Consider the following 14,874-nt stretch of genomic DNA (forward strand, 5'->3'; position numbering starts at 1 on the left):
ATAAATTCCCCTTCTTCACAGAAGGGAAAAAAGCCTTAACAAGAAAAGGTAGAGTTCCTCAGGCACAGTAGAGGAGCAAACATGATGGCCAAGGAACAGTATATGGGGGAAGCAGGAAAAGCAGGAATTGCCCTCATTTCGAGAGGGCTACAGAAGAGAATCAATCCCTTGGTGTCGATTTCCCCTCAGGGTCCCTCGGGCCTCCCGAGGCTGCGGCCCGGCCCAGGACGCGCCGTGACCTTGACCGCAGCGATGCTCGCGGGGCTGCCGCGCTGCGCCCGGGACAACGGCAGGGGGCGCCCCGCGCACCTCCCACGCTTGCGGCCTTCCCGCCCCGCCGCTCCCTCAGGAGCCTCAGGAGCCTCGGCCGGTCTCGGCCCCAGCGCAGCGCCTCACTGCAGAACCGGGCCGGTGTCGGGAGCGCGGCCCAGCCGAGCCTCCGCCGGGCCCGAGCAGCTCGGCCCTCGCGGCAGGGAGTGCGCGGCCCTGTGCTGCGCGCCAGGACCAGCAGGGGGCGCCACGCCGCCACCGTTCCCGCCTCCGCCCTTTCCCGGCGCGAGGCCGTCGAGCGCCCTCAAGCGGTCGCGCTGTAACGCGGCCGGGCGTGAGTGAGCGCGCCCCAGCCAATCGCCGCGAGCCGTTCGCGTCACGCCGCTTCCTATTGGCTAGGCGGCGGAGGCGGCCGCCCAATGGGCGCGGCGGAGCGCGAGGGGAAGGCGCGCGCGCGCGGGCACCCCCCCTCTCTGCGGAGCGCGCGGCGCGGCGCGGACCGGCCCTGCTGCTGCTCTGAGCCACCATGGCGCTGGCCAGCAGTTGACGTTTGGCTTCTCCCCTCTCCACCTTCTCCTCCTTCTCCGGCCCCTTCCTTCCCTCTGCCCGGGTCCCGGCTCAGGCACGTAGACGGCCGGTACCGGAGACACCGGGTCCCCCCCCCGCCCTTCAGAAACAGGCAGTAGGAGTCGGGCCGGGCGGCCGCCGGACGCGCCATGAACATCATCATCGGCATCGGCGGGTGAGAGCCGGGACCGGGCGGGGAAGGCGGCTCGGGCTGCGGGACGGGCATGGGTCTCTCGTCGCGGCCCCTCCCGGTGCCGCAGAGCGGGTGGGGGGGTGTGGACGCGGCCCCCACGTGGCGCTTCCCGACGGCCGCGCTCTCGCCGCAGGGTCACCAACGGCGGCAAGACCACCCTGACCCGCCGGCTGATGCGGGCCCTGCCCAACTGCAGCGTGGTGCACCAGGATGACTTCTTCAAGGTGAGCGGGCCGCCCGCCCCTGCAGGCCGCGGGAGGGCGCGGGGTGACCCCCGCGGGCTTCCGCCCGCGCTGCTGGCGCGCTGCCCGCCCTGCGCCGCCCTGCCCGCGGCTGCTGCGCTGCCTGGCGGGGCCGTGCGGCGGCCGGATAAGCCTGCGCTATAGCGGCTCCCCACGACTTCCCGGGGAGCGCCGTGCTCGTGTCCGCGGGAAGATAGAGGAGCAGGCCGCTTTATCGTACTGCTCGTTTTATCTGCATGCAAAGGAACCTGGTGGAGGGTTAAGATTTCCCCTTTGTAGCTTCAGGGTTTGGGTCTTGAATCTTGCTTTGAAATGGGTATTGAGCTTCTCAGTAGTTGTCCTGACCAAGCAGGCTTGTTTTCTTCTTACTGTTTCAGCCCCAAGATGAAATAGAAGTTGAAGATGGGTTTAAACAGTATGATGGTAAGCCATTGTTAGTGTTTTCAAAGCATAACTCAAAAACTTCAAGTATACTATTTTTTTACGTGCACTGTTTTGTACTGACTGTATCACTAGATTATATTTAATTACTGCTTAATGATAGGTGTCTGTTTTGTCTTAGTGATTAGTGCATTAGATATGGAAGCTATGATGAGTACCATAAATGCTTGGATAAAAAACCCAGTCAAGTTTGAACGTTCACATGGGATCAACAACACACTGGATGCCCAGATCTTGCAAGATAAGGAGGGAGGAGATGAAACAATCCACATTCTTATTGTTGAAGGCTTCCTACTTTACACCTACAGGTAATTAATTGTGCCTTCATACATTTTGATTTTTACATTATTTTATGGAATGGGCAAACCTTTAAGGGAATAAAAAGACCTGTTCTAAACTAAGAGTTAGCAGCTGCCATTGACTGCTGCCAAGTTTAGGTGTCACAAGTCTAAAGGCGGCTCTAAGTACAGGAAATGGATATAGTTTTACTTTTCTGGGTTTTGCTACTAATTAGTTGAGGTGTAACCAAACAAGTGTCTCTTTCAGGCCACTGATTGATGTGTTCCACCATCGGTACTTTCTTTCCATTCCGTATGAAGAGTGTAAAAGGAGAAGAAGGTAAGCTTGCCTGAGTTCTCTGCCAGCCCAATAACACCTTACTCCATTCAAAATTTTGTTTCTCTGAAGCTTTTAGATGAGAAGGGATAAAGGCAAATGTAGATGCTGCGTTAGAAGACTGTAGCTTCCTTCACCAAACTGACCTAAAACTTCCCACCAAGCTGTTGTGTCATGCATGTAACAGTTTCTGCACACACCTTTCACTAGGCTTTCTCCCATGCTGCTTTTCCAGTTACACAGTTCCCAGGTCTCAAACTATCTGAGGTTTTACATTTGGCTGTATTGTTGCACACATACGCTGTTCTTAGTGCAAATAAAAACTTGAATTACATTTCAAAAGGAATAAGCAGGTGGTTAATTTAACCAAAGTTCTGCTAAAGCTTTTAAGAGTTTATTCACCAATATTTAGATCAGTCTGTCTTGGGAACTCCTTTTGCATTTTAAACACTTTGGACCTGCACATCAAATTGCAATTGATTTGCATAACTTGATGCTTGCAGCTCTTGCTAACTAGTAACTTCTGATAAGCTCAGAAACTAAACTGGAGTCAATGGTCTTAGGCTAATGTGTAGAGAAACCCAATGAAGGATCTGTCATTTCCCTGAGCTGTTACTAGACTATTTGTGAGTAACAATGCCTTAATTTACAGTTCAAGGAATTACACTGTACCGGATCCACCTGGATTGTTTGATGGCCACGTTTGGCCTATGTACATAAAGCACAGGAAGATAATGGAAGAACTTGGAGTTGATGTGGGTAAGTCTTTAATGACAAAAGCACTTCATGAAATTGCTTTTCAAACCTCTGCAATACATACTAGTTAGATGCATGAGAGGAGATAAAGCAGGTGGAGGGAGTGTATTTCTCTGATGCCAGCTAGGTGCATGCTATTTAAATGAGGATCTGGCAAGGTTACAGAGATACTTTATTATGGTTCTCTTATTTTACTTTAAGTGCATTTGAATGGGACGAAATCAAAGGAGGAGCTGTTTAATGATGTGTATGGACAGATCCAGAATAAGATTGAAGAACTGCTTAACACCCAGGTATATGTCCAGGTTATGCTGCAATTCAAAGGCAAACTTTTTAAAACCTGTGTTGGATAAGTACGAAGCTGTAACTCAGAATATGTTCACAACTATCTTTCTGTTTAGAAATAAGCTGCTGCTGCTGATTCTTGTGAGTGAAGATGATTCCTGTTTGCTCCACGCTGTCTACCTGACTGCCTCTAAAGTTCCAGCTTCTGTGAAGACTCAACTCCCAAATTCAACTTTGTTCAACCTTCCCCTTGAAAACTCAGTTCTATATGGCCATAATTAAAAAGCACTTGCCCCTTGTCTGTGATCCTAAATTGTGCTTCAGTCTAGTATGTGTTCTCAGGTGACTCTTTTCATGATGTTCCTAGTGTCACAGGTTAAAACATTATAGTGGAACGGATGTGAAGAGGCTCAACTATCCTAGGAGAGTGTGTGTATCCATATACACACACACTGCTTTGACTTCTCTGCTTTCAAAACTCTGCATGCATTCCTGTAAGAATTAGGCAGCAGGTAGGCTTAGAAATTAGGATTGATGTTCTTCAAAAATAAGAGAACTGGAGACTTTCAGGCCATTTTACTAGTATTGAATCACTGTTAAATCCAGTGCATGCATTGATCTTGGATGCAAACAAATCATTTTAGGTTCAGGAAGAAAATTTTACATACATAATAGCTTTGAAAGTAATGATTGTTCTAGCAATTCCTGTAGTAATCTATAGGGTAAGGCAAGGTCAGATTCCTGTGTAAATACAAAAGTACTTTTAAGGCCTCAGTTTACATAAAAGAGCACAGAAAGAACACTATGAAGGCTTTAATTCATAGGAGAAGGAAAAGTGACCAAAGCTTGATTTAAAAAAATTTTAAATGTCTGCCAGGTATTCCAAGAGGGAAGATACATATTGATCCAGTGTGAAACCAGTCTGCTTCTTTGGAAGGTTTTAACCAATGCTGAGAGGCAGCAGTTACTTCAAGCCCAGATGCATTAGCTTCCTGAAAGGAGCTGGTCCTCCCCAGTATCCCCTGGAAACAGAAAGTTCTTTCACTATCAAAGTAGGGCTTGGGGAAAGTTTTTTTCTTTACTTACACTGTACTGTGAAGAGATAAGCATTATGGTGGTGTTCTGATCACAACTGAGGATACACTTTGCTTGTATTCTAGCAAGGAACTAAACCAGAACAGGTGTCTATACCTGATTGTTTCTCTTCAATACTTACTTAAGTAGTGCATTCCAATAGAGCAGAGGCATCATATCAGCTTTCATGTGGTACATGGTTGTTCTCTCCTTACTCTGGTCAATGGGAAAGGTCTCCAAAGGCTGAGCATTGTAGTCAAACTCTGCCAGAATCACCTTGTTGTAGCCTGTTACTAGTGGGCAGGAAGTGTATCCATCATACTGCAATGAAAAATACCCACTTATTTTTCTGACCAAAGCCTAAAGGCTGAAGTTTTACAAGCCATGGTTAACATTCACATTTCAAAGTAACTTTCTGGGAGGTTTCTGCATTTCCAGTGTATAAGTGCAGTTGGAAGGCTGCTAAGGCAGTTCTGGTTTATTGACCATAATATTAAGCCACTCTTACTATTTCAAAGGTAGATCTGCTTAACATTGCCTAAATTAGACCTAACCTAGAACAATAGTGCCTAATGTCATTAATGGCTGGTTATTGTAACCAGTGGAACTGGGGACCAGCAGATCTGGATGAGAGCTGGTGTTTATTTCAACAAGCCAACAGGATCTTTAGTGAGAATTTCCAGAGAATTGCAGGATATTCAGGTTAGTTGTCCCCAAGGAAGCCATGTGTAAAATAAAAGTAAGGGCTCAAAGACTAAACATAATTTGGGCTTAACAGCTGCCTTAGAAGATCATGTCCTACACAGGAGAAGCAAGTTTGCAGGAGTTTTTCTGGAGCAAGTATTACCTTAACAGTGTAAGTAAATCACTTGCACTGATGAAAACCCTGACTAATCAGCCTCTAACTTTTCAACTCAGAAGTCAGGGAACCAAAGAGTTAATTCCATTACTACTCTGTCATGCAGCAAGTAACCATTTAGCACCACAACTGCAGAGGCAAAGCCTTTCATGCCTTCTGGTTCACACACTCAGCTACTTGCAAGACTTCCTGCGTAAGAAGGAAGAAAACATTCAAGGGAATTTCTCCCTAAGACAAGAACTGTAAGTACCTTTTTAACTGGCAACTCATTCTTCATTACCAGAGAAATAGTTTTATCAAGGACTCCAGACTGTGCAGCTAAATAAGAAAGAAACAGAAATGTACTAAGACTGTTTCAGTCAGTAATTATTGTCATTACTAAAGCAAACAGTAGTAGCCAGGCATTTTGTTGGACAATTCAAGTGCAATTGAACTTAAATGTAAGTTTACTGTCCCAGATTTAAAAAAAGGACTAATGCTTTAGCCTCACTGTTTTGAACATGCTAAAGCTTAATGAAACTTGAGCTGGTATTTTTAGCCTATGACCATTCTCTGATAAATTATACTTGCTCAGTCTTATCAAACACTGATGTTCTGGCACAGTGAAGTTGTGTTTCATTTTGAGTGCTGTAACTGTAGACCCATTTACTGAAGCTAAGTACCCCACCCTTTCATTACATCAGTAACATAATGTATAGCCTGGGCTTTTTTCTACTCTTATGTGCCTTTTATCAGTTGTGAGACCATACACTTGAAGGGTTTTAATTGTGGAACCTGTGCCTACAAGGCCAGAACATATGATTTTTTGATAGTGACTTAACAGTTAGGTGACTTGCATGAGGAGCTAAGATAAAGCAGAAAGGTTCATTACTGAATGATGATGTAATACAAGAATACTTAATTCATTATATGACATTCTGTGAACACAAAAAATAGAATTAGTTAATCTGTGAGGCATCTGGAACAACAGTACTGTTGGGTTAGTGGCACCAACATGGTCTGTAGCTAGCTAGTTGGCCCAGGAGACTGGTCTTTGAAAGCTCAAAATTGAAGTAGTAAACTAAACAAAAAGCTTACTGTGACTCCACTCTTGTCATTTACATACACAAACATACACATGCAACTTTACCTACAGCTGCAGCAGTTTTTGATGTTGGAAGGTTCGTGCAGTCTCCAATACCAAAGACATTAGGATACTTTTTATGTTGTAGAGTCTCCTTATCTACATCCACCCAGCCGCTTGCATCTGAGACAGGACTATTGATGAGTACAGCAGGTGGCCCCATTGGGGGTGTGACATGAAGCATTTCATACTGAACAGAAAGAAAAGGCACTCAGTGGTTAGTTCATCAGAACAAACTCTATCTTTTGGTATAAGGCAATAAGCAGTGTGGAGAGAGGGTTTCTTGGGTTTGTGTCTGTTTTGGTCTTTAAACACAAATATATAGAATGAAAATCTGCTCTCAAATTTCAAGTGCACCCTTTAATTAACATTAACCTTATCAAGCAACTCCATTTGGAAGCAATTTGCCTTCCTCCATACACACCTGTGACATTCCCATGGCATACAGGACTCCAGGCATAATTTATGAGACATTTTTTTTCTTCTCTCCACCTTGTTTTCAAAATTTTTAATATTCTGCTAAAGTTAGAGACAGTACTCTCAGGGGGAACAGCAGTACACAATGAAGCAGACTGTATTATAACAATGTAGAAGTTACTTTGCAGTACACAAGGAACATAAATAGAACCAAATGAGGGGTCTGAAAGCTCCTGACCTGATGAACTTCAGTCACTCCAGGTTTGTCCACGTCTTCAAACACAGCTTCTTGCTTGTCTGCTCGAACTTCTATGAGGTTGCGCTTGTAGTTCACAGCAATATTCCTGTCCTTTACTACTTCAAGCAATGCATCAGCGTATTTCTTAACACCAAAAATCACACCAAGTGAGGTGTTGAACATGATGTTTGCTTTGGAACGTTTTCCTGTCTGCAGGAGGAGATCCAATTAGCCTTTTCTATTAAGAAACTGTGACAAGAAGAGGCAAAAGAACTGTGCTGCACTACTAAAGAGCTGATAGAACTATTCATGCAGTTCAATTATTAATGAATGTTTAATATTTCACAGCATGTTAGAAGGTAGACCTTTCAGCATGAGGTACTGAAGATACCTCACACAAACAACTTGTGAGAAGAGGTGGCTGCAAGGCACTGAGGAACTGCTGTATGCAGGTTAAATTCTTGAAGCAGTTCAGTGTTAAAAAGCCTTCTGAAATCTTCACTTCTACGCATAATTTAGGCACTCATCCAGTAGGTAGTTCATGAAACACATAGGAAGCCTGACACTTCCACTTGAAGTTGTCTTTAGCTTCCACTAAGCTTGCTTTAACAGCCTGGCTAAGACTCCTCCTGATGCCGAGACAATGCACCCCAAGGAGTATGCATAGCCACTTTTCAGACTAGTAGACAAATGGCAACAGGTATTACACACTTAAAGTAACAAGAATGATTTAATTCCAGCCAGCATTATTTTGGTGCACCATGCATAGTTATAAATTAGGCTGAGAACAGTTGTATCTGCAGCTCACCAGAAGCAGGGCAAGCCATTCTTTCAGTATGAAGTTCTGAACTGAATTTCTAAATTCTACAAGTTTCTCTGGTATTAAATATATGCTAAATATTTACATGCAATCCATTTACCTGCATTCCTTATACATTAAAAATGAAAAAGCAACTCAGTCACTTTAACAGTCCTGAGTCACAGCACTCTGATGTGGTTTATATTTGTTTTAAAGATAATATTAAACCCTTAGAACAAGCCTTCCTTCCAACTGTGAGAAAATGCACTGGCAGAGAGGGTAAAAAAGACTTACTTTTCTCAAGTATGCATCTGATAAATACATAATCTTCTGAGGAGCCCCTGCACACTTCACTGGAGTATTTGGAAAAGTGAAGATAGCATTTCCTTCCTTAAAATCTTGCAAAGCTCTCCATGTTTTCTCTACTGTCTGGACTGAATAATTGGAACCTATTTTAGGGTAATTAAAACCTTCAGGCAAGCCTTTGATCTAGGAAAAGAGAAATTAAGGTTTCAAGTACTGATGGCAAAAGTTTTGTCATCATTGACAAGTATTAAATACAGACTGAGAAATAACTACATAAGAAGTTTCTCTCAATAAGAAAGTCCATACTTACTTGGTATTTTTAAAAATAGGCCTAGCAATAAAACAGTTATTTCCTTTAGAATTTAGTATATGATCTAGTAGATGTAAATTTAGTGGAATTACTTTGGTCTGCAACATCTGAGCGTAACTCTTCAGTGCAGACCTGGTCCCAAGTTTTTGTAGACTGAAATTCAGAGTAAGAATATATAAAGTCACTGCCACATCATCACAAGAAAAATCATGTAAAAAAAGAAAGCATTATGAAAATTCATATGGCGAATGAAACTTTTCTGTAGTCAGTTGCAGATACAGTCCCTGTATTTGCCTAGGGTAATTTTGTTTTAACTAATCTGCATCCAGTAATTATTTCCCTATTACTCCTACTATGACCTGAGCATCTGCTTATGAGAAAGGATGTGGTACCCATTTCAAAATAATGAATTGCAGAAATTCTGTGAGAATATGGAGTCATGTTACATGCACTGCAATGTGTTTGGGATGTTCCATTCTGCACCAGAATACACTGCTGGTGAAGACAAAACATCCCACTTTTTCAAGTGTCCGCTTTTGTTTTAAAGTTACTATGAGTTTTCATTACAGAGTGTGATTAACAGTGTTACACGGCTTCTACCAGTGAACACTGAATTTTTGTATCAGCTTGTACTGAAGCAATAGACATGAAGACTGAGAGGAGGGTCACTGAACATGCTGCAACTCCTCATTCCACTGACCTAATCACCAGAGCTTATTTGTGAGTGTAGCTAACCGAGACCAGCTCTTGCTTGACATATATCTTGAAAGCTTTTCAAAGAGATACTTAAATATATTGTCAGGTACTGCATCATATTCAGGTCAGGGTAAAACCACAAGAGTCAAATTGCTCAGACATCTTGCCTTTGTGTTTTCCTCCTCCTACACATCACTGTGATCATTCTTGCACCAACATTTTCCTCTGAGTTCCACTGTGTGAAGTGTACAGGAAACGTTTCACAAGGGAAGGGCCCCAGGGCCTATTTAAACACAAGCCTAGTAACTCAGCTGCCTCCTTCTGAAGTGCATCCTTTAAGAAAGGTGAGGGTAGCTCAAATAAATTCTGCAGGTCAGATTTTACTGACTGCTCTGTGTTCCTTGTTCCATTTACGTTAGAGATGCCTCAGACTCGGTCAGCACACCTTATTATCTCATTACAGGCTGCCTTAAAGCTCTAGATTTAACTTGCTGCCCCATCAGCTGATATTACCACAGAGATGCCACAAAGTTGTCATAAAAGGCTTTCCCAAGGGTAATTTGGGTTATTACACAGGGATCTGTGGAAGGAGTAAAGCCATTAGTCTGTCTTCTAGCTCTTTAATTCACAGTGTTCAATACCTTGCAGTACAAACAGTTCTGAAAAGCCATTTACTTTTATGAATGTACATGATGCTATTAAAATTAGTAAATATATGATTACTGTAAAACAAATACCTTTTCATAATGCAGACTAATCCCAAGAGCAATTATCAGATACTTGTAAGATACCTGTTGTGTAAGGAACAAAAAGTATTTTAGACAAAGAAACCAAAGCATCACCTCAAAGTAAATTTCAGTTACCTGACAGCAAAAAGGAAGGAAATATAGGGAACATCAGTAGCATAAATTAAGCTCTAAGAACTCTAGTTAAAATACTAACTGCATTATGAGTTACACACACAGCCTGTTATACACAGATCCAGGTATCTCTTTTCTGTTCAGTACACCATAAATAGGGCAAAGGCTTTTGATAATAGTATTTTAAGTTGACGTTATTCTAACCTAGTTATCTACCACAATTTTTATTAGAAAAATATTTTAGGATTAAATACATAAGACTAATTGGAATTTCCCAGCCTCCTAGATGCTGGAGGCCTTGCTCAATAGGTGGTTCTAAGGGGATCTGCAGGAAGAGGACAGAATTCATGACATAAAATAAAAAAACTTTTTATTTTTTTCTTTTTTACATTATTACCTTGACATCATTCTCCAGCCAGACACAGTTCTTATCTGGATCGAATGCTGTAACTTGAGATTTGATCCACTCAACACCTTTAGGCATTAAACTTCCCATTGGACGTGCAGAAGCTGCCAGCTGCTTTGCACCACCACCAACCAGGGTCCACAGGGGCTGATAATAATGAGTCTGAAATAAAAGTTCAAATGGACACTTCAAAACTGTTTAAAGGGACTTAAAGGTACATCACTCCAAATGGGAGCAATGTACCCTAAACACTGTATTATTCTTAACAAAAGAAGCTGTATAAATAACCAAAGCTGCAGGGATGCACAAATCTCATGAAGAAGAAAGTGTCATACAAAACTTTTTGCAAGATGGTTAGCTGGCTTACTTTCTACTGTTAAAAACACGTGGGGCTGGAGAGGGATGAGAATCAGACCCATCTGGTCACATGTAAAATGCTTATTCTTTACACTGCTTTGCAGCAGAGGGACACTCACCTTACTTGGCTCAACAACAGCCACATTTTCTGCCCCCACTTTCCTCTTCATCCGAGCACTCATGGCGATTCCACCAGCACCTCCACCCAACACAAGTACTTCATAATAATCCTTGGCAGCACACCTGGCTGCTGTGTGTAAGCCAAAGGAGCTCATCTTCTGCGTTCCTGGTTTCAGCAACCACACACCAGAACAGAGACAGGAGCAGGAGGACACCACTCCAATTGCTGACATCTTTCAGTAATTGGGAAGCTAGGAGATAAGGAAAAGCACCAGTAACAGTTACAGGAGGCAGAATTTATATTTATTTAAATGCCTGGGTTAGTTTTCAAGGCAAAAATCATAATACTAAATTCTTTGAGTCATCAGGCAAGAATTACAGCTTTTTCATTTATTTACTCATTTACATTACACTTATATGTGTAATTCAAAATTACACCTAAAACCTCAAATATTTTCAAGAAAATCTGCCAATGTCAGCTTCAAAAATTCTCCACTACAGTAGATGTAGTTGAGCAACTAATTCTGCTCCTTTATGTGCTATCTTGACATCTCTCATTTCTGTGTACCCTGAATTCTTTATAATGCCCCATTATTAATCCTTACAGTTACAATTTAGGACAGAGGGAAAAATCTCAAAGGCATCCACTGTAAAACAAATGTTAATAATTTTGTTTTGCAGGTTTCCAAGATGCAAACATTTTCTTCTCATCCCCTCCCCAGTCAGAGCAAAACACCTAACTCCAGGATAAGTCAGTTTCACTTTAGAAAGCTGTTTATCATCTGTGCAGGCAGAAAACTTTTTAAGCTATTTAAAATGTGTACCTCCATTTAAAAGATCTATTTTCCCTTTCACTCTAAGGCTATTTGTTTGCATGTTTTTAGAATAAGTCTGTTTAATACTGGAGAAAATGCACTTTAAAGAAATTACAGTTAAGACTGAGCAGGAGAGCTCAGTACCTCAGTATCTCAGCTAGAGCCTAGAACAGGTGACCGAAGCACGGCAGTTCTGGCAGAGACGCTCAGGACAACTGCAGTTCCTTCCTCTCCAGGGCACCTACCGTATGCTAAACTCCTCAGCCTGCCTACTTCATCGGAGCAGTTTACTGAAGGAAGTTGGAACAAATAAAGTTAGAGAAGTCCTACTGGCAAGAAATGCAGATCATTGGAACCATTCTTTAAACAGCCAGCCACAGATGCGCAGTTCAAGCATTCCACCCACGCGCGTGTGCCAGCTCGGCGGGCAGCTGCCCAGACGGCTGCAGAGCCTGCGAGCCCCTCAGCTCCTGTCACAGCGGCCGCTGCTGCACCGCTGCTCCGCGCCCCCGCGGCCAAGGCACCTGGCCCTGCGGGGGGAACGGGGCCGGGGCACGGTCCCGTCCGCGCTCGGCGCTCGGCGGGGCCGCTGCGGCCCTCAGGCTGCCCCGCAGGCTGCCCCGCCGGCAGGGCCCCCGCCGCCTCCCTGCTCGGCCCAGCCCGACAGCCGCGCTCCCTCACGGCGGCACGGACCCCCCGGGCCCGCTCCCCGCTCCGCACTCACCGCTCCTTGCGCCGAGCAGGGCGGGCAAGGACAGCGCCGGGCCCGTGTGCGATCGGCGCCGGGTGCCGGCAGCGGCGGGGCGGAGCTCGGGGCTCCGGGCGCTGCCCGGCCGCGGGCAAAGGCCGCGGTCCGGCTGGGAAGGGCAGGGCAGGGCAGGGCAGGGCAGGGCAGGGCCGGGCCGGCCCGAGCGTGCGCAGCCGGCCGTGGTCGCGGAGCCCCGGCCAGGGGCTGAGCCGGGGGCTCCGCTCCGATGGCAGCTACAGCTCCAACCACGTGCTTCCCAAAGTTCTGAAACTCCAGTCCTGAACCTGGCCCCCTGCGGATCCCTGATCGAAACCCAGCCGTGCCTCCGGCACTGGCCTCCCTCCCAGGCAGCAGCCCAGAGTCCCACCTGCGCACACAGCACAGGTCACTCATATGGCCCTTACCGACACCAGAATTACAACCACTACAGTACCTACCATGGAGTGACCACTGACACTTCAATATCTGAACTTTCTCCGGTTACCTGTCATCACCAGCCCTAAACCATAATCTAGGAGCCCTTTTCCATAGACAGAAAACCAGCAAAATTATTAAGCTTAATAAAATAACACCAAAACACTTAGTAGATCAATAATTAATAATAAATGAGCTCTGATGGACTGCATCACCCAGAGACAGGCAAAGCTCTCTTTTCAAAGCTGCTGAACAGTATCAGTATCTTTCAAAGTGTGTAATGGAGATCAGACTTTTTTGTTAATACAAGAGACTTCTTTAAAGAGAAAAAAGCCCCAGGGTTTAGTTATATCCTTTAAAACACCCAAAATGCCCATTTTTGTAATTTTTGAGTTTCTCAACTTCCTGTTTCCAGCTGCTTTTGTATAATCAGAGTGCAGCCTTTTTTCCACATTCTTTGTTCTAAGAGGTTGATCATCATCTCTGTTCATGAGAAAATTGTTGGGCTGTTTTTTTAAATATGTCTTTTTAGGACTGCCTTTAAACATTGCAGTATTTTCTTTAAGCACCCATACATATTTCCCCACAGACTGCTTACAGAGATAGCCTGAAGTTTTAATTAAAAATATTGCTCAAATGAATTCCATAATTCAGAAACTCACAAACTAAGCCTGAAGAAATCCTCACCTGCAGCACAGAGGCCTGTAGCAGCTGTAGAGAGCACTGCCTTAACCTTTCCAAAGTCCAGGCAGGATGAGAGGGTGGGAGCTGTGTGAGGGCTGGGCACACACTGCCTAACCCTAACCCTGTACTACCACATCTATCTACTCCATAAGTAACTTTTTATTAAATCAAGCAAGACTAAGTGTACACAGCAATATAATTGCTCACTCAAGCTGTGCATGATGATGCAAGCACACATTTTTAGATGTCAGTATTGTTAAATTCATCCAATGCAGCATTTACTTTTATGCATTAAGACTTACAAGAGTATTTGGTAGAACATCCTATGGAGATAATGAATTATAGTTTTCACTGAAGTAATTTAAGAACACATTAATAGAAGTTATGTAAATGGAACAAACTTCATCCTATATATTTTTATTTATTTCCCCCCTTTATTACAGAAAGGTCATTTAATAAAATTAGGTCCTTACTCATAGAAAACCCAGATCTTACCATGCTTTTATAGGAAAAGTTAATCAAATACATTTTTATGTATGTGCATGTGATTCCTCAGGTAAGCACTGTCAGCTTTTACTCCTTTGATTGGAAATTATTCCAAATGTTGAAATGTACCAAATTTCAAAAGTATCACTTTCTATGAATTTCTTGGAATTCTCTAGCTTTAGTTAAAAAAACCATGATTATTTTGAAACAAATCAAAACAAAATCCCACAAAACCACAGTTCTTTGGGAAAAAACACAGAGTTTTTGACAAAGAGAATGATTTGACACAGTAGAGTGGATTCTATGAGGCATACAAATCAAGAACTATCAAAGGAATTCAATCCTGATTTGGATACTGAGGCATTCAGTTTCATGTTATAGTTTAATGAGAACAGTTTTAATTTCCAGAATCTGATTGTGAAATTACATTACAAAATAAAATACTTAGACAACATTTAGTTATGTACATTCTGCTCCAAAGAATGGACTGTGGAAATTCTTTACATTTCTCTTAGAAATACATACAAACCACAGCAGAGGCCAACAATCCACTGGCAATTAATAGCCATGAGTCAACTTCAGGGAAAAATACCTGTGGAAAGTTTTAATCTAATACTGCTTCACTAAAAGCATTTCAGTATCTCTTCAGACTGCTTTAAATAGTTTGTTCTCCTTGCCCCAAAACATTATCCCAGTTTACCTTGCATGATGCCTGGGTAGTTGTTAGAGTACATCTTTCACAGAAGAAGATAACAAATATTGAGAACAGGAAATTAGGAGTTCAGAAAATTAC

General features: G+C 43.5%; 2 protein-coding genes across 5 annotated transcripts; one reads left to right on the forward strand and one right to left on the reverse strand.

Annotated features, from left to right (window-relative positions):
- The first annotated feature begins 718 nt into the window (after positions 1-718).
- Positions 719-3,682, forward strand: LOC137481902 (nicotinamide riboside kinase 2-like). 2 transcript variants are annotated; one of them, XM_068203866.1, is made up of 8 exons: positions 719-1,012; positions 1,164-1,254; positions 1,650-1,695; positions 1,835-2,021; positions 2,260-2,331; positions 2,981-3,087; positions 3,286-3,383; positions 3,486-3,682. In XM_068203866.1, exons 1-8 carry the CDS (start codon positions 987-989, stop codon positions 3,489-3,491), a joined length of 633 nt encoding a protein of 210 aa, XP_068059967.1. In that variant the 5' UTR covers positions 719-986; the 3' UTR covers positions 3,492-3,682. The 2 variants fall into 2 exon arrangements, with proteins under 2 accessions (XP_068059967.1, XP_068059969.1); XM_068203868.1 differs by having other exon boundaries at positions 3,286-3,377.
- Positions 3,683-4,249: 567 nt separating this feature from the next.
- Positions 4,250-13,648, reverse strand: SQOR (sulfide quinone oxidoreductase). Of its 3 annotated transcripts, none has more exons than XM_068203864.1 (10): positions 13,599-13,648; positions 10,934-11,185; positions 10,449-10,619; positions 9,929-9,982; positions 8,174-8,368; positions 7,081-7,290; positions 6,432-6,615; positions 5,553-5,620; positions 4,586-4,764; positions 4,250-4,391 (listed from the first exon to the last, which is right to left on the reverse strand). In XM_068203864.1, exons 2-10 carry the CDS (start codon positions 11,165-11,167, stop codon positions 4,334-4,336), a joined length of 1,353 nt encoding a protein of 450 aa, XP_068059965.1. In that variant the 5' UTR covers positions 11,168-11,185; positions 13,599-13,648; the 3' UTR covers positions 4,250-4,333. The 3 variants fall into 3 exon arrangements, with proteins under 3 accessions (XP_068059965.1, XP_068059964.1, XP_068059966.1); XM_068203863.1 differs by lacking the exon at positions 13,599-13,648 and adding an exon at positions 12,474-12,547; XM_068203865.1 differs by lacking the exon at positions 13,599-13,648 and having other exon boundaries at positions 10,934-11,187.
- Between the last annotated feature and the right edge of the window lie 1,226 nt (positions 13,649-14,874).

The sequence above is a fragment of the Anomalospiza imberbis genome, chromosome 13 (genome assembly GCF_031753505.1).
Source record: "Anomalospiza imberbis isolate Cuckoo-Finch-1a 21T00152 chromosome 13, ASM3175350v1, whole genome shotgun sequence".
NCBI lineage: Eukaryota > Metazoa > Chordata > Aves > Passeriformes > Viduidae > Anomalospiza > Anomalospiza imberbis.